The 27,222-nt window shown below is 37.1% G+C and overlaps 1 protein-coding gene across 1 annotated transcript; it reads right to left on the bottom strand.

The window, feature by feature from the left end:
* Positions 1–10,565: 10,565 nt before the first annotated feature.
* On the bottom strand, positions 10,566–26,659 carry LOC126829466 (gastrula zinc finger protein xFG20-1). Its single transcript, XM_050559372.2, has 2 exons — positions 26,402–26,659; positions 10,566–16,876 (listed from the first exon to the last, which is right to left on the bottom strand). Exon 2 carries the CDS (start codon positions 16,845–16,847, stop codon positions 14,190–14,192), a length of 2,658 nt encoding a protein of 885 aa, XP_050415329.1. The 5' UTR covers positions 16,848–16,876; positions 26,402–26,659; the 3' UTR covers positions 10,566–14,189.
* Positions 26,660–27,222: the final 563 nt, after the last annotated feature.

Raw genomic sequence — 27,222 nt, 5'->3', positions numbered from 1 at the left:
GGACATTCACAGTGAGCGCCACCTATTGTATTAATGCAACTAAATTCACATTTAACCTGATACCTTTCACATTCATTGATATCTGAAATGTAAAACAAATTCCCAATAACATGAAATACACAGGAAATTTCCGATAACTAAAATATACTACAAATTTATGATAACTTGAAATATGCAGCAAATTCTTGATAACTAGAAGTTACCTTTACAGATCAAAATCTTATATCAAAAAAATACAGGGAATTCCTGATAGCTTGAAATACACAGAAAATTCATGATAACTTGAAATACGCAGGAAATTCATGATAACTTGAAATTGCCTTCATAGATCACAATCCTATATCACAGAAATACCGGAAATGCCTGATATGTTTTTCGTGATAATTTTAACGAATGAAAGTGGCCGCCAGTGGATGTTTCGCTAACATTAAATATTACATGTATATACAAATCATAATTTGATAACAAAAAATGAAATAAAATTGGGGTTGAGCATCTTACTTTCCCGACCTGGCTTCATAAGACGAGGGGGGGGGGGGGGGGTACCGGGCGGTGTACTATGGAGGAACATGCCCGGATAGCAACATTGTGGCTTTACTCTTATTCAGATTCCCAGCTTTCCGGGGACCATTAGCATGCTGCAATTTAATTCGTCTTACCAACACACGGTACATCCATAGCAGGATTTCCTTCAAATCCCGGATTACATTCACAGTCTTCAGGTGACAAAGCTGTCCTAGTTAACGACGACTTCGTTTGGGAATTTTCTGGACATTTGATGCACTTCTTCCTTCTTCTGTTATAAAATTCATCATTGCCACAGGCTAAATAATGTACAATAGAATAAATAATACATTTCGGCGTTACACAGATGCCAAATATGGATGAAACTAAAATTGTTGAGTGGGCGAAGCTGATGGTATGGACGTAACTAGAAATCGTAAGGATGAAGCTCGGAATCGTTTGTATGGATGTTGCAGGGAATCTGTGGTGCGTGGGTGATGGAAATGTTGTTTGGGGTTGGTTTTTTCTTTTTGTTTTTTTTTTTTGGGGGGGGGGGATGATGCTGAGAGTGTTTGGTAAGGATTAAGCTGGAAGACTCAAGCATTGACTAAACTGGTGATATTTGGCATGGATGTAGCTCGAAAAGCCCATAAGGATTTTAAGTACCGGATGAAGTTTACTGTGCTGTGTGGGTGAAACTGGTGGTGGTTAATATGGCGGTAAAAAGGGAATCTTTGGTGTGACGGATGATGGCAATGTTATGTGTGATAACGCTGAGAATGTTTAATAACTATTAAGCTGGAGAACTCTAATATTGATGATACTGAATGTTTAATATCGGACTGTGTTGTGTGGGTGATGTTGGTGGTGGTTAGTGTGACTGTAAATGGGAATTGTTGTGGTGGCAATGTGGGGTTTTTTTTGTCTTTTTGGCGCTACTGAGAATGTTTGATAACGATTGGTGAAATGTAACAATACTGGATGATAAATATTTGACGATGTTTACAGTGTTACGTGCGTGAAGCTGGTGGTGATTGGTACTTCTGTAGCCAGGAACATTTGGTGTGAGGGGTGATGACAATATTGGGTGCGGTTTGTTTTGTTTCTTTGTTTCTGTGATACTGAGAATGTCTAGCATTAACAAAGATGGTGTAGTTGAAGCTTAGAATGTTTGGAATATTTAGTATTAACAAAGCTAAGAATGTTTGGATGTTTGGTATTAACCAAGCTGAGAATGTTTATGATGTTTAGTATTAACCAAGCTGAGAATGTTTGGGATGTTTAGTATTGACAAAGCTTTTATAATATGGGTGGTGTTATTGCTGGGTATAAAACATGGGTAAATTTGAGATGTGATAGTGGAGCTGCCGATGGCCCTTGGTTTTAGTTAAACACCCAAACTATCAACACTTGACCTATGAGAGTGGCCAGTAGCAACAGCTCAGCTAAAGGATGAAATTCAAATAAATTAAGATCAAACAGCTCTACTTGTAATGGTTCGATCACGATATGGCTTTAATTTAACATAAAAAAAACAAAGTTAAGAAACTCACTATGACAGGATCTTTTGTCGTCTGCAAGAACTTCTCCGAAAGCAGGACAGGAACATTTGTAAGAACCCGGGATATTGATACACCTGGCTTCACAACCTCCATTATCAATCTTACATTCATCCACATCTATAAATATTTACCAGGGATATGTATATAAATCAGCGATATACCCCAGCGATATATAATACATCAATATACTAGGTATACATAACACAGCACTATAACAGAGATACATAACACAACGATATACCCCAGGGATATATAACACAGTAATATACCCCAGGGATACATAACACAGTAATATACCCCAGGGATACATAACACAGTAATATACCCCAGGGATATATAACACAGTAATATACCCCAGGGATATATAACACAGTAATATACCCCAGGGATACATAACACAGTAAAATACCCCAGGGATATATAACACAGTAATATACCCCAGGGATATATAACACAGCAATAAACCAGAGATATATAATACAACGATATACCTCAGGGATATGTAACACAGCAACATACCCCAAGAATCTATAACACACCAATATACCACAGCAACATGGGTCACCAGTTAAAACAAAACATACCCCAACACTATACTTCAGCAATATACCTCGGCTACACTAGTCAACAATTAAAACAAACCATAGCAATCTTAAACTGATATGAGCCGTCTCTAAGACGAACCGTTTCCTACCTTTATAATTATACGAAATGTGTCTTGCCTTCATAGCCGTTCGGATGGGACGAAAAACTGAGGTTCCGTGACTTGCACGTAAATGAATCGTTAGATGCCATGGTGGTCCCTTTCTGATAACAGTTACAATGGTACGAATTGTCGCTTACCTTTACAATTGAAACCGTTAGACGTCATGGTGAGCCCTTCCTGTGTACAATTACAATGGTACGAACCGTCTGTGTTAATGCACTGATCATCACAACCGCCATTGTTTACATCACACTCATCTACATCTACAAGTTAAAACAAAAATAAAAGTCGTATTTCAAGTCCAATAAAAGTTGTATTTCAAGTCCAATAAAAGGAAATATTAAGTCTGCGGTCATTAAAAGTCGTATTTAAAGTCCAATAAAATGAAATGTTAAGTCTGTTGTCCTAAAAAGCAAAATATTATCTTTGTATAGCGTCACTATTCCAATCTTAGTTTTTAACCGATAGCCTAGTTTTGGTCCTATTTACCACCGACAACTACTGACAACGGGGGGGGGGGGGAACCAGATGTGCACGTTTTGCTAGAGATGGACAGAAAACAAGCTAAAAAAACGATTTTCCGTACAATCAGATGCCATAATCTACGATGTTAGTCCCGGCATCCGTCAATATCGAAAGGAACCGAGATCTTTGGGATATAAAAATATTTTACGTTTCATCAAAATCGGATAAGCATTGTGACATCTAGAGGTCCCATAACCTCGGTATAGCATACTCTTTATACCATTTGTGTGAAAGGGAGCGGCCATTTTGTCAGGCTGTCTCGGTCCGATCTTCACGAAATTCGGACTCAACAGTTATTATTATGTAACGGTGATTTAAATGAACAGTTTTTAGAATCGAATAAAAATTTAACCGCAAGGGGTCCATAAGCTAAACGTGATTTTTCGTACAATCAGGGACAATAATTCAGGATGTTAAGGTCCGCGCCCATATCGAAATAAACCAACCGAGATATTTGCGTTATAAACCTATATTTTAAGTTTCATCAAAATTGAATACAAATTTTGACCTCTAGAGTTTCGTCAGAATCGGATAAAAATTGTGACCTCTAGAGTGTCCACAAACAAAATGTGAACGGACGACCAGACGTCCGAACGGACATGGGCGACGATATAATACGTCCAAATGAAACTGAAACGTATAAAAAGTGATATTGCAAAAAAGTGGCCATGTGTTATAAATATGCATATTCTACACATCGTATACAAAAATTAAATGATTTCATATACAATTGAAAAAAATATGGCTATAACAGAAATTTTGACGAGATAAAATTTGTAAAGAAGCCAGTCACCATTATGAAGATTTGTCCGTACCTTCACAGAATCTTTCACCTGGTCCAGCATAGTAACCTGGTTTACAAATGCATCTATAATCTCCAATCAGGTTGATGCATTCACCATGTAGACAAATCTTCTTATAATATCGCTCGCATTCATTCACATCTAAAATACATATTCATTCATTTAACATCTTAATAACAAATCATTTTGATAAGATGGGCGGGAACGGAAGGACTTGGATGGGATTGGAAGGACTGTGATGGGATGTGATGTGGTGTGATGTAGTGGGATGGGTTAGCATGGCATGGAATGGAAACGGTTAGCATGACATGGGATGGAAAGGTATGTGGTGGAAATGAATGGGGTTTGGTGGAGTTATTTACTTTAGTAACGTATGTATCGGCTCTGCTACATATACGTTACTAAAGCAACAAGGGCGGAGTGGTATATGATGTGATGGATGGAATGGATAAGGATAGATAAGGGTGGGATACTATGCGAAATGAATGAATGAATGAATCTTACCGACGCATGTATGATTATTGTGTCCAAGTTTCCAACCTTTCTGGTTACATCTACAAGTGTATGAACCACGTGTATTCTCACACGAATCATCACAGCCGCCATTTTCTTTCTTACACTCGTTCACATCTTTATAAATTATAGAGAATGTCATTAAATAAAAACATGTCAGAAATATTTAAATATTAATTATTTTTGCTACCGTACTTATATATTTTGGCTAAGATACAAAACCTAACAAAACATAGAAAATTATATTCCACAACTTTATCCAAATTCGCACAAATATTATGTCTACAAACGCCATTTAAAATCACGTATAGGTACTTACCCCTACAGAAATGTTCTCTGACACTTGGTCTGTATCCAGGTATATCACAGTCACACCTATATCCCCCAGGTGTGTTAATACATCTACCTGGGCATTTATCCTTCTTAACTGTATCACACTCATCGATATCTATAATATATAAAAATGAAATGGGGTTTAACGTCCAACTTTTTTGCACTAATTGGACTTACAAATAGACACTGTTCTTGGCAGCACTCCATCTTTCACCACTGACAAAGACAAAATGGACAGGAAATTCCCGATGAACTTTCTTGTCCAACACAGGGAGTGAAACCGAGACCTGGTTAGCGAACCATCGAGACACCGCGGTTCGATACATCATAATTGAAATGAAATAGGGTTTAACGTCCTACTGTTCTGCTCCGAACTGGGCTAATGAAGACGAGCTTACGCCATACAGTGTGCTAGGAGGGAAATTTTGCCCGGACAGCGGCACTACGGCCTACATTTATGTCGAATTCCAACTGTCAGGGGATCTTTTACGTGCACGCCAACGTGTACACGGGACATCAGTTTTTCGTCCCATCCAAATGACTATACAGCTGTCCTTGTCAGGCCCTCCACCCTGCATCACTGACAAGGGGGAACCACGCCGGAAAATCTGGATGAATTTTCTCGGCCAATGCAGGGATCGAACACCCGACCTCCAGGCTAGCAAGCCTGCGACATCATAATTGTATTTGATTATAAATAAATCATACTCTTAAACACTCAGGTAATTAAATAAAATGTGGTTTAACGTCCTACATGATTAGACTTATCTTGGACTTTTCATCCCATCCAAAGACCCGGTCCACTGGACAACATGTCCATGTCAGTACCCCAGTGGCGTTAATTGGAATAAAAAGTTTATATCATCTGATTTTACATATCAAAAGATGTCTTCCATTATCGTATTTCTGAGTACGCTAGGACCTATACTTGAGTCTTGGAGGGGTGGCGGCATGCAGTTAAGGAGATGGTTGCGGGCATCACCAAACCTCTGCAATCCACTGAGTACTAGCAAAGTCCAGCTTAGGCATGGACCTGAGGGGCACCAGGCCCAAGGCCCCGCGGTTTAGGAGGCCCTGCGCTTCATGGCAAAAAGAGAAAACAAATCAAATTCCAGATGAAAGTTTCACGGTGATCGATCTAGCGGCGCGAGGGCGGAGACTAAGCTATCCCTCAACCTTCTCTGTAAAGTTCCACTCGGTGATCGGTCTAGAGTCGTAAACAAAGACACAAATTGTTTGAACTCTGTAACAACTCAATCCGGTGATTTTAATGTTATAACGGTTCCCCACCGTTATTTCCGCGCATTGTATGCCTACGGAACTGAATAGATTTCGTATGTGATCAGATATTATGTAATTATTCTTGTATTACAGGCCGTTTAATTGTGTGTTACACATGCGTGCCATTCAAAAGGATATGAAATAATCTTTTCGTCGCGTTAGGGCCCCGCTCCGGTTAAGCTGGGCTTTGGGTACTAGGACCTATACGTGAGTCTTGGTGGGCATACAGTAAAGGAGTTGACCCCGGACATCACCAAACCTTTCCAAGAAGTCGGGTATTAAAAAATGGACACCGACCACTAATTACGATTACTGGTTCCTCTGTTTACAGTTATTCTCCCTTTCTCCACTTTTTCACGAGAAGTTTTGTTGACGTTTTAGTAGTATAGAATCGAAGAAAGTTTTGGTAAAAATTCATGATTTGGGGGCGGAAGTAAACTGGCATAAGAATTAGTGTGACCGCCTACTAAATGACTATAGATTATTTTGACAAGGCCTAGCAAAATATATTTGTATTTTATGATTGTGACATGTTGGAGTTATTGTGGTTATAGAAATTAAGATCATCGGCATGTTCAAATAAAAAGTTATAGGCCAAAAAATGTCATAGAGTTTTAACATCGAAGGCTTGGATGAATGAATTACTAGTCTGAACCCAAGCTATAAACAAGAGTTATTTCCCTTACATTGTCTAAGGGTTTAATTTACATGAACACAACATGTGCACAGTTTTTCGTTTCATCCCCATGACTAAACGCTTCCTTGCCAGGCCCTCTGACCTGCACCACACTGGTAAATTCCAGGGAATTGTCTAGGGGCGTAATTCACAAACATTTGGTTGAGATTTTAAATCCTAGTACAAATTTTAGCTCTTAGCCAATGAAAAGGCTGCAGTTTTAAAATATTTTAGTTTAAATTTTCGTGAAAAGGCACCTAGGCCAACACCAGGAGCAAACCGTAGACCTGGTTAACGAGCTAGCGTCTTACGCTCATTGAAATCAATTGATAACGTCATAGGCCGATCGTACGACACAACCATCGAGTACAACTTGTCAGATCTTCATGTTGTGTAGGCCATCGAAAGTATAAAAAATACGAAATGAAATATAGATCTGTATTTTAATCAGATTGGGTAGGGCAAGGAACGGTACTGTGTAATCCTTTGGATGGGTCGAAAAGCTGTGGTCCCCTGTACACATTGGCATGTACGTATTACAACCCTTGACTGCAGGGTCAGTTGTAGAAAATTCAGGTTTCCGGCGTGGTTTCCCCTTGTCAGTGATGCAGGACGGAGGGCCTGACAAGGACAACTGTCTAGTCGTTCGATGGGACGAAAGACAGAGGTCCCGTGTACATATTGGCGTGCACGTAAAAGATCCCTTGGCAGTTGGAATTCGATATAAGAGTAGGCCGTAGCGCCGCTGCCCGGGCAAAATTTCCCTCATAGCACATTGTATGACATATGCCCGTCTTCATTAGCCCAGTTTAGGAGCAGAACAGTAGGACGTTATCTCCCATTTCTTTTCATTTCAGAAAATTCAGGGGACAATTTGGGAGGCCTGTAGTTACAAGATATGAATACATTGCAGAATATGAATAACTTTAACTAGGCCTATATTCATTCATATTTAAGAAAAAGTTTTAAGTTGGTGAGCTGGAGGGCCCCTTTCTAGTGCAGAGCCCAATTTGGGGAAATTGATCAAATGTGCCATAAACCAGTCCTGCTTGGCTGGGGGGTTGGGTGGCTGAATGGTTAGCACGTGCGCGCTGTACCATAAAGTCTGTCATTGAGTCAACTGGCGTGGTTTCGAATCCCCAGTTGTACGTGGCAAGGAGTAGGGTCGCCTGTCCAACCTCGTGGGTTTTCTCCGGGTCCTCCGGTTTCCTCCCACTGCTAAAGACCCCTACGCGCAAGCGAATTATTGAAATAAAATTAAACCATGTGTTAGTCCCAAAATGACCTAGTTGGCTGTTGTGACTCTATAAATAAGAGTAGGCCTTAGCACTGTTGTCCAGGCAAATATTACTTCATAGCACACTGTGTGGTATTTGGTCGGCTTCATTAGTCAAGTTTCTACAGAACAGTATTTCATTTCATGCCATAAAAATGATACATTACAGAACATTGTCCAATGTTTAGTAAGTCCTTTCAACCCCCCTCCCCCACCCTTTTTTGTCTGTATAAGTGGATGTAGTTGTGTGTCCAGAGGAAGTATACTTTTTTCTTCTACATTCAACGAAATAGCATCTTACAAACAAACATGACAATCATTGTGGCAATTTTTACCTCACTCCATTCTAATCCTATGCATGTTTGCACCTAAATAAACAGAAATATTAAAGTCTCAGAGTTTCTGAACATGCTCCTTCAAAGCTATCTTCTTATTAAAAAAAAAATGATATCATTGTCCCCAAAAACCTTTACATAATGAAATGTGATAATAATGACTGTGATTTGCATTGGAAAATTTCTGTGGGTTTGTGTAATTTGGATAGATTATTACAACATTTTTTGTGGAGGTGGGGTTTTTATCATAAAGTAGAAAAGATGATATGCTATCTTAGGCCAAAACAAAAATTACCTTTGTTTATCGACTATTAAGAGTTCACAAACCTACGGGCCACTTGGTAAAGGAAAAAAAAATTATACTAATAAAAATACAAAGAATTTCCGGGTGACCAACCCTATTTTCTGTGAACAAGTAACCGTAAATCACAGGGTATTTTTTAATTTGGCCTTATGTTTAAGGTATAAAATATATATGATCTCATCTCTTTTGAATTTCTATCCACAGGCCACTTAAAGATGAATACCTAGTGTTAAAAATAAACATGACCTATTTATAGATAATCCTTATTTTCTCTCCTTGTTCAGTCATAACTAGGCCAATATTAAAGGGACCCCAATATTAAAGAAGACCCAAATTAGTTCTAAAAAAGAATTTGTACCATAAATAAATATGTTATGTATTATGTTGTGTATGTTTATGCCAAATAAATCTATATATTTACCATATTGACATACAAAGTGCATGTGTGTGATGGTGTGTGGTGGTGTGTGTGTGTGTGTGACAGGCAATGACCAGAATATGCCCCACTTTCAATTGTGGTGCACAAGCCCCAGTGGCATTCTCATCCAGGGGTTCCATGGAATTGTAATCGGACCTTGGTAACAACAAAAATGTATTGAAATGAAATGAACTGGAGTTTAAAGAAGCTAAATCGCTAATATTTGTGACTTAGAAATGGGCACAAATTGGGTTGCAACACATAAAATAATGTAGTATGAATGGATATAAACTGATTTATTGTAATTTCTAATCAGTTATGTTCATCAAAATACGCCAGAAGTCCCAATCGAATGCCAGTCTCTAGCATCTGGTTATACCAGTCTACACTGATAGTATTTATTGCGCATGCTCTCCAGATAAGAATATGGCATTACCATTTGACATGACTTGTGGAATATGTCTAGCCTTGTTCTTCAAGTCCCTTGTTACAAATGGTGCTGAAACGCATCATGGTACACGATTCGTGTACCAATGACAAAATGTTTATTTTGTCTAAAATATTGGATATCAGAAGCCCATCTTTTCCTAGTAATATCACAATATCAATGTTGATTTAAATTGACAAATAATTCGTGTTTTCAATGTCGAAGACTTTGGGTGATATTGAGTTAGAGATATAGCTACTGTTATTCTAAATTCCAACTGTCAACAGTTCTTTTACGTGCATGCCAATGTGAACACGGGACCTTGGTTTTCCGTCCCATCCCAACGACTATACATTGTCCCTTGGCAGGCCCTCCATCCTACACCAAAGACAAAGGGGAGTCACCCTGTGGCTTCTCATAATAACAGATCCTCCCATGACGTGCCTCGATGGCAGACACTGCTATCTACAGACCACAACATGGGACATGTTAGACAACTTGGACACCCAACAAACTTCAAAACCAGCATTTAGCATCCATGGATTATTTTGCTATTCTTTTTTAAGGAGAAAAACCTTATGTGTTATCCTTTAAAGTGCGTTTAGTGATGGCCATTTTTTTTGTGGTTAAATTTCTTAGAAATGTAATTAAGTATGCCGGATATTAGAAAAAATAACACTATCCTTGGGCTATTAAAGGACCCATTTTCAATGTCGATTTGCATCACTGCTACTGCAATTGCGCAATAACTTTATTAACACCTATTCTCAGTACATCCATTTAAAAGTTTTAAAATTATGCTAGATTTAGATAAAGTAGAAAAGAGAATTGAATAACAAGATCCTGTAAGACCATCTCCTATCCCTGTAGAAACAAGATAAGTCGTTTTGAAGGTGATTAATAAAGGATTTAATTATGAAAGGCACTCAGTATATATAGAAATCACAATGAGACATTATTACATGATATATAATTATAATAGTTTAACATATTATTACAAATAAAACATACAAATTTATTATAATTAAAAAAAAAAAAAACATTATGTATTAATTAATTCTTTAAAAAAAAAAAAACAATCGAAATTTAATTCTAACAATCCTAAAATAATATTTATATTACATTGGTAAAAATAGTTGAAAAACAATAATAACATGCAGGGATATATATATATAAGGGATTCATATTCTAATATTACGCTTAAACTGATAAAATATATAATTCGTAAAATCAACGGCCCTTCAGATAACACATTCGCGTCACACCTTTATATCAACATTAGTCTTGGTTGATCCAGGCCAAACTGCGTCCAATTTGGCTACAACGAATACAAGTCTTGTTTAATTTTTAACTCTTGTTGTCAACGATTTCCAAATCCTTCCTTGATGGATTATTGTTTTTAAAGTCTTTAAACTAAACATGTTGGTACACAAAACATATATAAGGACAACTTTTCACAAAAAATCAATTAAATAGACGAAAGTTTTTAATCTAATCATTCCTTTGGGGTTTTGTAGTTGATTATGACCCAACTTTTGACACCCTCTTTCTCAATCTTGTTATAAGAAGTTTTGGGAGGTGCGCCCAGTATTGACCAAATGATGCTGTTCCCATCTCTCCATTGATCAACAATTTAGGATTATGATACGACTTGATTTTGAGACACAATTCACACTTTCTCATCAAAGTCTTATTTTATGTAGTTTTGTGAGGTGCGACCTACATTGACAAATGATGTTGTCCCCATCAGGTAACCCTGTTTAACCCCCCAACACCAAAATGGATGAGAATATAAAAGTTACACATTTAATAAATGAAACATAAACAAATTTAAGGATAGGGCCTTCTCATCAGTCATCAGCAAACATTTTAAGGATGGGGCCTTTTCATTGGTTAACAGCAAAATTTTAAGGATGGTGACTTTTCATTGGTCAACAGCAAAAATTTTGAGTTTCAGCCAATGAATTTGCTACATTATTACGTGTTTGTAAATAAGGTCCAGTGGTCTTAAAAACATGTATTGTGTAATATTACAATGAACCCTATTTAAGACTATCTTCACCAGGAGACGTTAGGTCGCAGCTATCGTTAAGTCTCACGATCCCATGAAAGGAAACGTTATTACAACATACAACCGACTGTAAAGATGATATAACAACACTAGACAATCCATGATATAATATAAACACCATAACCAGATAATCAGGAGCTGCTAGCATGACAATACTCATAATATATCAAAAGATTCGCCCTATATTTAACCGAGACAAAATACATTTTTTAATTTGGAAAATTAACCTAGAATTAAAACGAGACAGATTACATTAAGAGACTGGTTTGTGCAAAAATAATATTCATTACTTTTATGCACAGGCACAACGTCCCTTACATGATGTCCGACCATTCCCATTAGTCTGTTACGACGTTAGAACCTTTACCATTCACTTCATTTAAATGATAAAGTCCAAATCAAATACAGCTAAAGAATGTTTTTGCTAACATATTAGTATAAACCAAAATAATAGTTTATCATATTATTAGTGTGGATATTATATTCATAATCAAACATTCCTATAAACAAACAATGGAATAGATGAGTTGTCTGCCCATTGTATTTAGGAAACAAATTTGTTGAATTGTCTGAATGCCAATGTGTACAAGGCAGCTCCGTTTATTGTCCCATCTTAATGACTAGACACCGTCTTGCACAATTGACAAGGGGGAACCACAGCAGAAAATCTCAAGGAAGTTTCTTAACCGACACTGGGATCGAACACGAGACCTCCTTGTATACAAGCCAGTATCTTACAGACTGAGCCATCATGGCTCCCCACACCACAATTGTACTTAGATTAAATCATAATCTTAAACAGTCAGCCAAATCAATCTCTTCCATCCAGTAGTCATCAATAATGGATGACTCAATTTGTTTCCTAAATCCAAGAACCATGACCAATTCTTTCCTTTATGCATGCATATAAAATTACATCTTAAGAATTTTTGTAAACAAAACAAACATCAGGGCCCTTATTCACGAAAACTTAAACTAAGATACAATCGAAATTTTAAGAAATACAGCAGTTCGATTGGCTGACCAGTAAAATCAATTTGCATATATCCAATTTGCATATTGGTCAGCCAATCGAATTGCAGTATTTCTTTAAATTTCGATTGTATCTTAGCTTAAGTTTTCGTGAATAAGGGCCGAAATTTATAAGAACTAAATAACTGTTTAAACATATTGCAAAAAAACTTAAATATAAATGATTTCAGTTTGTGAAGTAAAATTAGCTAAAACTTTAATTTACATTACAGCCTCGGGCCAGATTCACCAAAACTTTTAGAATGCACCTTTTCCATTGGATAAGAGCTCAAATTTGTGTTATGATTTCATCTCTCAACCAATTAAAAGTCTGCATTCTTAATCTATTTCAGTTGAAGTTTTAGTGAAAAAAGACCCTGGTCTACAAGTCAGCTGATTATTGTTAATTTCACTAGTCTTGATAAAGAGTAGAAGAGCCTAGTGGATTATTGTTGATTACCTCCAAATTTTTTATGTACAGCCATTGACTGGTGTAGGTCTATCAAAACAATCAGGTGACTTGAAGAAGACGGCAGTCAATATTAAATATGTGATAGAACTGGTTAAATGCATTCCAAATATAATTTTAACCCAGATATCTTTGCTACGGTAGATGCGTTTTAAACAAAGATTTGAAGAAACCGGAAGTGACGCAAACAAACGGAGAACACAGGTTATCCTTATACATGTATTTACCTGCCAGTATTTGTTTTACTTTTGTATATAAGTGCATTTGTCTGGTTTGCAGTTGCTGAATACAAATGAATTTCATATTTTGTTCATACATGTATCTGACTAGAAGTAGACTACACATAAATCCACAGAGATAATTTTTCAATGAATTTTTATTGCAAGAACTTTTAATGGGTTGGATGAGAATTAATGTGAATGCAGTATTTGATAAATTAAGATCGCCTAATTGCCGTTTTAGAGTGCATACCAAACTGCAATGTATGATTCACATGGCGGATACAGAAATAATTGCAAAAAATACAATAATATGACTTTAGTTTATTTACATGTATAGGGCTATCGGAATAAACTATAATTACTTAAAATTTGTAGAGACTTAATAAAAACGAGGTACATGTAGCCTAACCCATGGACTATTTCTGTTTTTCTCGCTTTCTCTTTATCTAGTGACAATCAATTATTTTCATGAATTCGAACAGATATTCCTTCCCAGTCTCATATAACAACTTTTCGTTTGCAACAAAATTATCAATGAGGTGAAATTTGACCGCGTATCTGTTATTGCTCTACTCCAGTCGGTTAATTATCAGGAAAACCTGTGTTTTCCTTTTATCTGCGCCACTTCCTGTTTCTTCAAATCTATCATAGCAATGATCTCTGAGTTAAATTTATATTTGGAATGTGTTTAACCAGTTCTATCACATACGTAATATTGGTGGACACCAACCCTGTCCTTTAAACCCCAAACAATCTACATGAAGTGTTTCTTCTGTTTTCGATGACGTTCTAGATCTTTTGGCCATGCAAATGATAAATTACAAACATTACAATTGAAAGGTTTTACGGTTGCATGTTTAGTCGTTCGGTGATATTTCAGATCGTCTCCCCTGAAAAATGATGCTTCACATAATCCACATTTATACGGGCGTTCTCCAGTGTGGTATCTTAGATGACGATCCCGATTCGGCTTTGCTGTAAAAACTTTTCCACAGAATTCACACAGAAATCGTCGATGGAGGATGGCGCTGTGACTTTCAAATTGACCGAAATCGGTGTAGCTTTTCCCACACTCCATACACTCGAAAGAAGTGTGGGACTTGTAGAGGCAACTCGGGGTAACAACACGTTCAAATCCTGGGGATCTAATGTGCACCTTCTCCAAAGCCATCTCCTTGTTTTCAGCTCCATCCATTGAAGCATCTCGACTAGCATCATACTCATCATCTTGCTCCTGTTTTAACATAGAAATATTCAAGTTCCCCTGAGAATCATCAGCTCCATTTTCATACGAGTTTGGTTCATCTTTTATTGGGTATTTGAAACTTGATGCACCATCATTTGAGGTGACAGTACTGTTGCTGTTGTTGTTGCTGCTGCTGCCTTGTGATTTACCCTCCAATTCTTTATTTGCATCAGGATCTGAGGAATTTGCATAACTTGTAGAGGTATTGCTTAAGGCAAAATTGCGGGGAAAGGGTGAGAGAACCATACAAGGTACCAGTTCTGTTGTTTTCATTTGTGGACCTCTCTGCAAGCTGTTCTTCAGTGATTGAGGGGGACTAAATCTGTCTAACGGACTACCACCAGAAGAATTCTTTGGAATTTTCTGGGGCAATATTGACCTGTTCTTTCTTGGTATTATACTTGGTGGCTTCTGAAAAGGTATGTAAGAAGAGGCAAGGACATTAACATCACTCTCAAGTTCTTCAGACTCTGTGTGGTGTAGCTCATCTGTTTCACCTTGTTGTGGTACAGCAGGGGATGGGAAGGCTTCATTGGAATCATCATCTGGATCCAGTAAACCAGGATCTGATGTGTCCATCATGCTATCATCAATATCTGGTTTTGCTGACTCGTGAGTGGTGAGGATATGATCCTCAAGCGTGTCCTCTGTTGGAAACCCAGTCTGGCATTCAGTGCACCAATAATCGCTGCAGTCATCGTCTTCGTTACGATTGTGTGTGGACATGTGATCCTTGAGACTTGACGGATAAATAAAACTCTTGGAGCAAATGGTACAGGTGTGATTCTTCATTTGAGCATGTGAGTGTTCATGACGAACAAACTGATCATAAGTATGTTGACAAGATCCACAGAAACAGCAAATATAGGCTTTAAAAGATTCATCTCCACGGTGAAGCTTCAGGTGATTGGTGTAGTCAAAGGGATCTTTGAAGGACTGCTGGCAGGGTTTACAGCTGAAGACTTTGGTCTGGTGAGTCAACAGGTGCTTTATGTACATAAGTCCATTGATGCCAATAAAATCACATGATGTACACTGATAGTCGCTGAATTCAGGATGAGATTTTTTGTGTTCCGTAAATTCATGCGAGCTGCTGAAACCCTCACCGCATCGTGGACAAACATGAAGAAGCTTAACTCGATGTTCTTTAGCCATGTGATTCCTTACACAAGACCGATCTGTGTAGCCCTTGGCACAGATGCTGCACCGAAAAGGCTTCTTGTACGAGTGACGTAACTCGTGACCTTTGAGGTCATCCTTGCGAGTAAAACCCTGGTTACATATTTGACACTTGTAAGGTTTGAAGCCAGTATGCAGACGAATATGACGTTTTAAATTGTTTCTAGCCGTGAAGCCCCTAAAACAGGTTCGGCAAGTGAAAAGCGAGTGAACACGTAGATTATGGGATTCAAAGGCACCGGTATCGGGCAGGATTTGAAAGCAACGTTTGCAAACATAGCCATCAGGATGGCTGATAGCAGCGCTTTGAGCATGAATTGTGTTTGGAACTCCAGGACGAGAGACTGAAGGCAGAATTTCTGGGATAATTGCAAGACCGTTATCGTCATCAGGCAAATTGCTTAAGGCACTATCATCGTTAAAGTCATATTCGTATTTCTGTTTATCAACTGCTCCATCAGGCTGAGGAGAATCTGTTCCAACGTCCTCCGAAGCATTAGTCTCTATTTTATTTGGTTTCGACTTCCTCTGATTATAGCCGCTGTTTAGTCGACTTCGTGTCGCTGATAAAAAGTCTGGCTTATTAAGTTTCTTAAAAGAATAAAGATTATCAGCAGTTGAGGATGCATCATCTTGGTCATCATCACTAGCACCAAAGTCTTTAATCTTTGGACTATTGCTTAAAAGTCTTTCTTTAAGTTCACTTGATTGTGCACCAGAGTAATCACTATAATTAGCCTCTAATTTTAAAAAATTGTCACTTTTCTTAAAATTCCACAGAGAACTCCCACCAGGTTCGGTTCCAACTTCCTCGTGAACTTTTATAACGATAGGATGGGTGTCATTCTCGAGGCTGATGCACACGATGCCATCAACCTCTAGTTTGTATTGAGACATCGTTTCACGACACAGTGTCAGAATTGACTGCTTCAACAAGCGAGAGATCAGCTCCCGCTCCGCTACCAACATCTTGTTTTTTGTCGTCATTCACAGATTGATTAACAGAATTACCAAATCTGAAAAATACAAAAGAAATAAACTATTACAAAAAAACAAAACATATATTCTTGGGGGTGGGGGGGGGAGAGAGAACCCGGTCATTTCAGGACTAACATATGGTTCAATCTTATTTCAATAATTCATTTGCGCATATGGGTCTTCAGCTGTGGGGGATCAATGATAGCTCAGTGAGCAAGATGCCGACTCGCTAGCCTGGAGGTCACATATTCCCTCCTGGTCTCAGCCAAGAAGTTTGTGATATTCCAGTGGGGTTTTCTCATATCAGTGATACAGGATGGAGGGCCTGGCAAGGACAGCTGTCTAGTCATTCGGATGGGATTAGATACAAGATACAAGAGTAGGTCGTAGCGCCACTGTCCAAGCAAAATTTCCCTGATAGCACACTGTATGGTGCATGCCCATGTTCGATCTCTGCGTTAACTGAGAAAGTTCATCAGATATTCCAACATGGTTCCGCATTGTCAGTGATGCAGGATAGAGTGCCTGGGCATGGGACAACCACTTACATGTATAGTCGTTTGGATAGAACTAAAAAGCAAGGTCCTGCGTACACATAAAAGAACCCTTGGCAGTTGACTGATAGCAATATCATCATGATTGTCCAATAGCAATATTTGTGGTCAATTATTGTTTAATATCAATAATATGAAATTATTGGTAAAGGTCAATCATGTAATTAATGGTATTATTGGTAAAGGTCAATCATGAAATTAATGGTAAAGGTCAATCATGAAATTATTGGTAAAGGTCAAACTGTTTTTGAAATGGATACCATCATGTAATCACATCCCAACTTAGGCTGCCTATCTACAGCTAGCTCCGGCTGAGAATAGGCCTAAGCTAATTAACCGACATTTTAATTCCTACATCGACGATTTAGTCGAAAACACTGAGTATGCTTTTAGAAATTTTTAGAAGTATTTATTTTTCTTCTATTGTTATATTGAATGAAATTAAATATGTTTATTTAGCCGTTGTGTGTATGAAAGATGTCAAACTAATCAGAGCCGAATCACAAAAAAGTTCCCTAATTATTCAATATGGCGGCGCGTATGACAGATAATTTCACAGAGGCGGTTTTGTTTGCGAAAACAAATTTAGGAGTATCTAACCTTGTTTTGAAAGATAAACAGATTGAAACTCTAAATACAGTTTACAATGGTAAAGAATTTATTGCAATATTACCCATAGCACATATTATATATCGCTTTTACGCGAGTGTCAGCGACATGGCGTGTTTACATAAAACACACGTGCGTGGGTTATTTTTACTCTGTTGTCTAAACAATACGGTGTTTCGTCGATAAGTCCCGCCCCAAAATGATCACGTGTGCGTTTTAAATGGAGGCTAACTAGGGCAGTGTCACATTCTGGGAAGTATGACGTAGATGGGTCGCTGCGTGCAGTATGCATGTAATCATTGATTACAGTAAATCATGTGATTATTGCTTACAGTCAATCGTGTGATTATTGGTTACAATATATCATGTGATTATTGGTTACAGTCAATCATGAAATTATTGAGAGACACTTTGACTAGAATCCACTAGTTTTTACCATTCTGATTTTGGATAAGAATAAACAGCTTTTAATAATAACCTTCCATACTGACGTTTAATAAACAGCTTCAATGTGATTTAATGAGTAACAAACTGAACTGGATAATACAGGACACAATTCAATTAAACAAACTGAACAGGATATACTGGACAAATTTCTATAAACACACTGCTGGGTATTTGAATAGTTATGGAGTTATTAAAGCTAGGCCCCTACACTGTGCAAGAGCTAAGTTGGTTAATGCAGATCTTTCCTGGGGCCTTAAATGTTATACATGTATATTAATTAGACATTTATTAACGCAACAAGACCATAATAAACTCTTGATGCCATTTGTTGGTTACGATTTTAAACAGATTTGAATACGATCTGCGTTGCAACGGCTGTTCATGATTAACCTTAAATATGGATAATCAAGACTTTCTTTCGTAACAACGGTAACAATGACACTCAAGGCTATTATAGCAAGAACTGTCAGCTCTTTATCTAAACTTCCGTAATGCCCCTTTAACAACTGCCATCACAAACCAGGTCATTTTTCAAGGACAAACACATACAGTTTGTTTTAATTATTCATAATTATTCATCTGCAGGTTGGTATTCAGCAGAGTGAGTGAGAGTGAGAAAGTAGACACAAAGGACCCTATAACATACCTAAGTTTCAATATCTTACTCCATATCATCCACATGGTTTTCTGTACCAACTAGTATATTCAGCAGAGTGAGTGAGATAGAGACAGAGAAAGAGGGAAAGTAAACACAAAGCACCCCTGTAATACATCTCAATCTGATTAAAACAAACATCCTACTTCGTTTCGATTTTTATACTTTAAATTTCGTTTTACTTATATAACAAACTTAACAAACGTTCTGGGTGATGTGAGGGATAAGCCAATGGAACAGTCTGTTACGGTAAGTTCTTTGCATGTGGCGCACTGAACTGTGGGTATCCCATTAGAAACATCAACGCTGATTGGTTAATCAAATGTCTGACGTTAAAGCGTCAAAGGCTGCTCATAAGACCCCTGACACGACCTCCCAATACAACCTGTCAGATCTTCATATAGTAGAGGCCATCAAAAGTATAAAATAAGAAACGAAATATTAATCAGATTGAATACATCTAAGTTTCAATATCTTGCTTTATCCTCCACACAGTTTTCTATACCAACTAGGCCAATAACAATAGGGCTAGCCATATGACATGCAAATTAATGTTCTATTGCCTGGCAATTGACAAAAATTATTTTATGTGCACAGTAAGGCCCTTGGTGTGTTTTTCATACCACCCATACAACCAGAATGACTACACACTGTTTCTTGCAGGTACTATGCGAATGTAAGTCTTTTTTATGGCTTCAAATGTTACATGTATATAGATTATTTTTCAGACTTTTATTAACATGGATGGCTGTGATATTGAATGGATTAGAAACATATGCCATTTAATAACTTAACAATAAAATCAAGACTTTGTTTATTATCATACAAATAGTACTTGACAATCGAGACTATCATAACATCACTCAGACAATCGACAGAAATGTTCAATATATTCACTTTTCCTTATCTATTTTTGAACTATTACAGCAAGAACGACCAAAATAAAGCATCTTTAAGCAAAAGTTATTTGTCATATGATCATGTGATTGTAATGTTTTGTCCTCACTGAGGAAGATCAACTACATGTTTCCTTATATTGCTTTATCACTTTCCCAACTTCCTCAATGCTAGAAAACTTTCTATAAAATTGAGACCCCACCTAGTTGATACAATAACTATATTCTACCAATTACTCTCACACATTATAAACAAAACAGTGGTGAAATAAAATGGGGTTTAACATCCTACTGTTCTGCTCAAACTGGGGAAATGAAGACGGCCATATGCCATACAGTGTGCTATGAGGGAAATTTGGCCCGGACAGCGGCGCTACATCACAATGTTATGTTGAATTCCAACTGCCAAAGGATCTTTTATGTGCAAGCCAATGTGTACATAGGACCTCGGTTTTTAATTCCATCCAAACGACCGGACAGCTGTTCTTGTCGGACCCTCTGTACTGACAAGGGGAAAATCATGCACAAACAGTGGTGAGGTTGATGTCTCCCTCCCCCCATCACTAAACAGATGACAAATACATGTATTAAAGACACTATAAATAATTCATTTAGCAATATCAGAATCTGTTGTAAACTACAATATTGTGAATGTTTAATCATTAACAGATGTAGGAAATTAGCCCAAAAATGGTTCAATTCCATTCAGTATTTACAAAGTTATGATAAATTGAAATTTCATAGATCTATGCTGCTTAAGCGCAACAAAACACCAGCATGGGCCTAGTTTAAATCCCACTGAATCAAAGCCTAGTGATTATCTAGTTTTGGTTCTTATTTTGCGTTTTTTGAGTATAATAGAGAATCTCTTACGAGTCTTTTTTGATATGAAAAAATATCAACACAAGTCAATAAAGTAAAAAAAAAAGGTTTTGAAATCAAAAAAGATTTTATTTATCGCTCAACCCTTTCTTGCACACACAAATAAGTAAATATAATTCTTTGGTATAGATTTAATTGCACTGAACCCAACTACATTACGGCATAGTGATACATCATTTTTGACAGCAAGTTACCCATTGCAAAGTCCTATATATTGACCCGGTGTTTCTTTTAAGGTTGGGGAGTTTGATGGCCCAATAATGGTTAGCATGTGCGCGCTGTATCATACGGTCTGTCATGGAGTCAACTGGCATGGTTTCGATTCCCCGGTTGTACATGACAAGGAGTAGAGTTGCCTGTCTATTTTCATATTGCAGCCATATAGGGATGGATAGTAAAGGTCAACGGACAGCATTCAATCAGAGACTGTTCCTAAAGGAACCACCTTAGCAGTAGAGTAGGTCGAAAATCCTGGCAAGGGCAGTATCTAGTTGTTCGGATGGGATAAAAAAAAACGAGGTCCTACATGTATGCACATGTTGGCATCCACATAAAAGATCCCTTGGAAGTTGGAATTCAATGCAAGAGTAGGCGGTAGCACCGGTGTCCTGGCAAAATTTGCCTCATACATATAGTTATAGCACACTGAAATGTAATGATTCAAATCAATCTCAAAACATTGTTTTCGCAAGGAAATACCCAAAGCTATAAAAAATCTATTTAAAGAAGCCATGTTTGTCACTTGACTCACCGGTCATGAAAACCAGCCAAGCCAAGTGAGAATTCATTGCATATAAAAGACAATGTTGTCATTAATTGCTGTCCATTCACCATAAATACCAAAGCCTAAGTAAATTCTGGGGTTATCTCCTGCCTACTTCTTGTTCTGCAGTTTAGTCTTAGAATCTGTTTTATGTTTAAGTCTCTCACTTTTTCCATATCCGCTCGCCATTCTGTTTATCAACATACATGTATACATTAAGCACTCCCTAATGCAAAGAGGTCAGACAATCTATGAGTGCAACATTTGACGTCACTCCATGGGTGTTTTTCCAGGGAATCCAGTATTTTTCTTGTAAGATTGGGTGTCTCTACTCTCCATATATACCAAAATTACCATACATGTACTTTTATTGGAAATAACCACCCGAAAAATATTTGCTATAATATTTCTAAATGCAAAATGTTTATATTGAAAATTTCAATCAAATTACTTTATTCTGAGTGAAGATACATGTATTAATTAGCCTTTGACAGTTTGACAAGATGTGTGCACTAATATTTACTACCATACTGGTTGTTCAATCTAAGCATCACTTCATCATTTTTAAAGTAAATCATTAAATGGCTGAACCATTCTAATCTGCTTAAAATCAGATCCATCCTATGGCATTGAGAGTTGATTATGGTCTTGTCATGTTAATAAATGTCTTATTAATACAGTAGTTGATACCTGCAAAGGACAGATTTAGCTCTCACATAAATGTGTGTTTAAAGGTCACCGGAAAAGCATCAATTTTTTTTTAAATAATGCAAGTAATTATGTCAACATATCCTTTCCATAAATATAACCCGAGCCCGAACGTCAATATTACCTGCAACAGGTAAATTTCAACATTATTAATTTCCGCCGTTCTCCGTCGATAGTCGGAACTTTCCGTCAATAAGCAATCCGTGACGTCATTTTAGTCCTTCTGCACATAGAAATATAGACTAGAATATGAGCAGGACTAAAATGACGTCACATTTACAGAAAGTTACGACTACCCACGAGAATGGCGGAAATTGCTAACGTTGAAATTTACCTGTTGCAGGTAATATTGACATTCGGGTTCGTGTTATACTTATGGAAAGGATATGTTGACATAATTACCTGCTTTATTTAAAAAATTTATGAAACTTTTCCGGTGACCTTTAAGTGTTGTTGTTTACATGTACCAGTATTTATCTATCATGTCTGATCATCATTTTATATCAGAGATAGATATGACCAGGTGCATTTCCAGAGGGGGGTCAAAGCTTCTGAATTTATCAAATTCGTGGGTAGTTCCCCCGACCTACATGTAAACACCAAACTGGACGTTATCTCCACTTTGGACCCCCAGCTGCTCAAATTCCTGGACATGCCTCTGGTGACCTATATATTTCCAATTCAATTATGAAATACCATTGAAACAAATTATATAAAATACTGTATCATCATTATTACCAATATTGTGTTTTATTCCATTCAATATCACGTCCATCCGATGTTCTAGATAGTTGCTTATAGGTTTTTCATGTGAATAAAGGCCTATTTAATAATTAATATAACATTTAAATTCAACAATAGGTAGATTTCATGCACATGTAACTGTTTAAATATCTTATAATAGAATCTATTGTATCAAGTAATGATAACAGGTTCCATTTCAAGATAATATTGATTTTAAATGATGTACATGTAAAATACTAAACACAACTCTAAATATCATATAAGTACGTTTATGCAGTAAAAAAGATTTGCCAATATTTTAAAATTACGTACTGCTCGAGTCATTACGTAACCATTATTTTACTAAAAATGCGAGCCTCAGTGGATCAGTGAGTTAGATGCTAACTCTCTATCCATGATCTCAATTCCAGTGTTAATGGGTTACGCAGGATTTTCCAGCATAGGTTGTCTTTTTCAGTGGTGTAGGGAGGATTGTCCAACTACAAATGTCCCAAGGAAGAAATCACCGGTAACTTGGGCCCCTTATACATGTACTTCTCCAAACCAGCCACGTCACATGAATGGCTATGGCACCCCATGAACATCGTAAATGGCACTCTGAGGAAGTTCAGTATGGAGGGGAAACCCTGTCATAATTTCAACTTCTAACTCCAACTCTTATTCATGTAAATGCTCAATTCGTATTCTTTTTAATTTCCAACTTTAAATTTCTAATTCTTAATTACTAACTTTTAATTTCTAACTTTTAAGTTCTAATTTTCAACTGATATTATTATTTAGTTCTACCTTTTAATTTTTTATCTATAATTAATTTTTTATTTTTTACTTTTTATTTCTACGGTAATTTTTAACTTCAAATTTCTATGGTAATTTTTAACTTCAAATTTCTACAGTAATTTTAACTTCAAATTTCTACAGTAATTTTTCACTTCGAATTTCTCCAGTAATTTTTCCCTTCCAATTTCTACAGTAATTTTTCACTTAAGAGAATTTCTAACTTTTGTTCAAGTCGTTTTATTAATCATCTATTCGGAATGTTAAAGGATATACAAGTATGGCATGTACATGTATCTCCGGTGAGAAATGCATCACTTTTCTATTATTTTCGTCTTCAAGGGACTAGTTAGTCAATATTGATATGTAACAAGTGCCAAAGATTTAGTTGATACATGTAGCTCCACATATACCAAGTGCCAAAGTGTTAGTTGATGCTCCACATGTACCAAGTGCTTACGGGTTAATTGCTAGTTCCACATGTGTTAACCATATGTGGCACAGTACATAGGGCTTTAGATCCCTAACTATGAGGTCTTGGGCTTTGCTCCACATGTTGGCCGCAAAGGTTTTCGGGATTTTCCTGCGTGGTTTCCCCTTTGTCAGTTGTGCTGGCAGAGGGCCTGACAAGAAACAGCGTTTAATCCTTTGAATGAGACAAAAAATCAAGGTCACATGTTCCCATTGGCATGTACGTAAAAGAACCCTTGCTGGTTACAATTCTAAAGAGTAGCTTGTAGCACAACCTAGCACATTGTATGTTGTATCCCATTCTTCATTAGCCCAGATCCTCTGGTTTCCTCCCAAAGCTAAAGACCCCCTATGCACAAGCTAAGTATTGAAATAAAATTCAGCCATTATATGTTAGTTTGTGTTGATTTTATAAACCCTGTTACATTTCATTCCAGTAAACTGACAAGATAAACAGGGCTGGCAAAATCTATTTGTTTTAACAGTTTATTAAATATTTCTGTTTAGTAAATATTTTATATGCTGATCATCAACCAGAAAGAAACAAGGGTTTAAAGGGTGTGGGGGGGAGGGCTTATGTCGACCTTGCAACTGAAAGCAACTGGCGTTTCGGCAACTGGGAGCAACTAAATGCAACTGATTTGTTATCTCAGGCTCCAAGGAGGCTAGTCCATAAATATTTCTGTTTAAATATTTCTGGTATGCACTTACAATGCCCTCCCCCCCCCCTCTGCCTCAGTTCCAGAATGATTAGTAAGTACCATTGCCTTACTCACTAAGCCTTTGAATATTTCTGTTTAAATATTTCTGGTATGCACTTACAATGTAAATAATTTGTCGCACCTGGGCATATGCCCCCACCCCTCTCAGTCCCAGAATGATCAGTAAGTTGTTGCCTTACTGACCGAGCCTTTGAATATTTCTGGTATGCACTTACAATGTAAATAATTTGCCGCACCCGGGCATATACCCCCCACCCTTCAGTCCCAGAATGGTTTGTAAGCCATTGCCTTACTCACTGACCCACATGCCGCTGTGGCTCTCAAAATACCACTTGAACAATATTTTTAAAACTGCATTAATTGTGTTATTGCTCTTAAAAACTAATGTTACCGTGTCCACAGTTGGAATCTGAAATAAGAGGCCATAGTGCCGCTGTCCCGGCAAAATTTCCTTCATAGCACATTGTATCTTCATTAGCCCAGTGGATAAAAGTAGGACATCAAACCCATTTTGTTTTTATTTCTGTCAGATAAAATCCAGACCAACAGTAAGATATCATGTATGCCACTTTAAAATAAAATGTTTTAATCAAAATCATGACTAAGGTAAACTGGAAGTTGTAAAGATAACTGGTTATCTACTTAAATATATTTGTAAACTTTGAAAAATATATACTTTTATATATTAACCTGACAATAAACAAAATCCCAATTAATTAAATATCTAGACGCAACTAATGTAATATTTATATATATATATATATATATATATATAGACAAGTTGAGTATATTTATATCTATACATTGAATATATGTACCATTTGTAGTGTAGACCTATACACAAGTGTACATGCTCAGCCTATACGGACCAAATCACGTGACCGTTTTCCTACTCGCTTGCCATGCTGGGACATTTCAATAGCCGTACACCGCGTATATTGATATGCCAGGGCTATTTATAGCCCAACCGTGGTATATAACTGTGGAATATCCATGTATATTGCCCTCGGAAGATCAGTGCACTGTGAATATAGAATACCACTCAACCCTGGCCCCGATTTGACACGAACACCCTAAATCCTCTCCATTCTAAATCAACTATATCTAATGTTCATTAATTTCACCAACAGCCAAACTTTAGATAGGTTTTTAGTTGTATTTATCGGAAATAGAACCCGCGTGCTAGTTAGCTCGCTCGAGTTTAGTGAAGTTCAGTCGACTCCATGGATCTAGCTAGTCCGAAGCCAAGCGTGATAATACCGTTAGCTAGCGGCAACAGGGTCGAATTTTGAGAACAGTTTACGTGGAATTAAGAGACAAATAACGTATTTTACTTACCATAAATGATGTCCCGCCATCCACGTCATGGTCGTCTGCTAGTTACAGCTTACAAATGTAAACTTATATCCGGGAAAAGCTCTCAAATTGAGCGGATGCGGGCACCGGACGACTTGTGCATTCGCAGCCATCATTTCCGGGGTTGGTTGGCAATCAACACGCGCTAACCGCGCCAAGCGTGCAGAACGAAATTGGAGCAGACGTGGATTATCTCCGAGTCCAGATGTTCGGTTTCGGAAAGGATCGGCATTCTTCGGAACATATAGAGTTTATTGACTGATAAAAGGAGTGGTAGAGATAGTGTAGTGTTTACAATTTATTTTAATATAATATTAGATATAGGAGATTTGTCACACTGTCAGTAGCCTATGTTGTTCATTTCCTTGAGGAAAAGTTTAGTCGATTTAACTATTATGTCATCAAGATTATTTACTTAATTCTATTAAAAACTTTTTCTTTGATAAAATTTATACTTTATGTTTAAAATCTTACAGGCCAATATTTTTATGACAATTCTGAAGCTACTAGACCTATATATAACACAATGGATTTAAACCGAAACAATATAAGCTTCCGTATGAAATAAGCTTGATAATGTTTTAGTTATAATTTTATCGTCTGTTGTCCCTCGTGAACCGTTTGTTCAGTTTGTATTTTCTTGTCCTGTTTTCCTGCCTTAAATTGTCAATTAACTTTTGGCGTATAATATTGTTATGCACGATAATTTATTTAGCAACATGATATAGAATTGAATTATATCATTTATTTAATAGTTCTGAATTCTGAAACCAACCAGTACTTTTATAATAACCAGTCTTCAA

The sequence above is a fragment of the Patella vulgata genome, chromosome 8 (genome assembly GCF_932274485.2).
Source record: "Patella vulgata chromosome 8, xgPatVulg1.2, whole genome shotgun sequence".
Classification (NCBI taxonomy): domain Eukaryota; kingdom Metazoa; phylum Mollusca; class Gastropoda; family Patellidae; genus Patella; species Patella vulgata.
Note: the sequence above shows the minus strand (reverse complement) of the source record. Positions and strands in the feature narration are given on the sequence as shown.

Coding starts and splice junctions, on each gene's coding strand:
- LOC126829466 (XM_050559372.2), bottom strand. CDS start 16,847: ATGACGACAAAAAACAAGATGTTGGTAGCGGAGCGGGAGCTGATCTCT.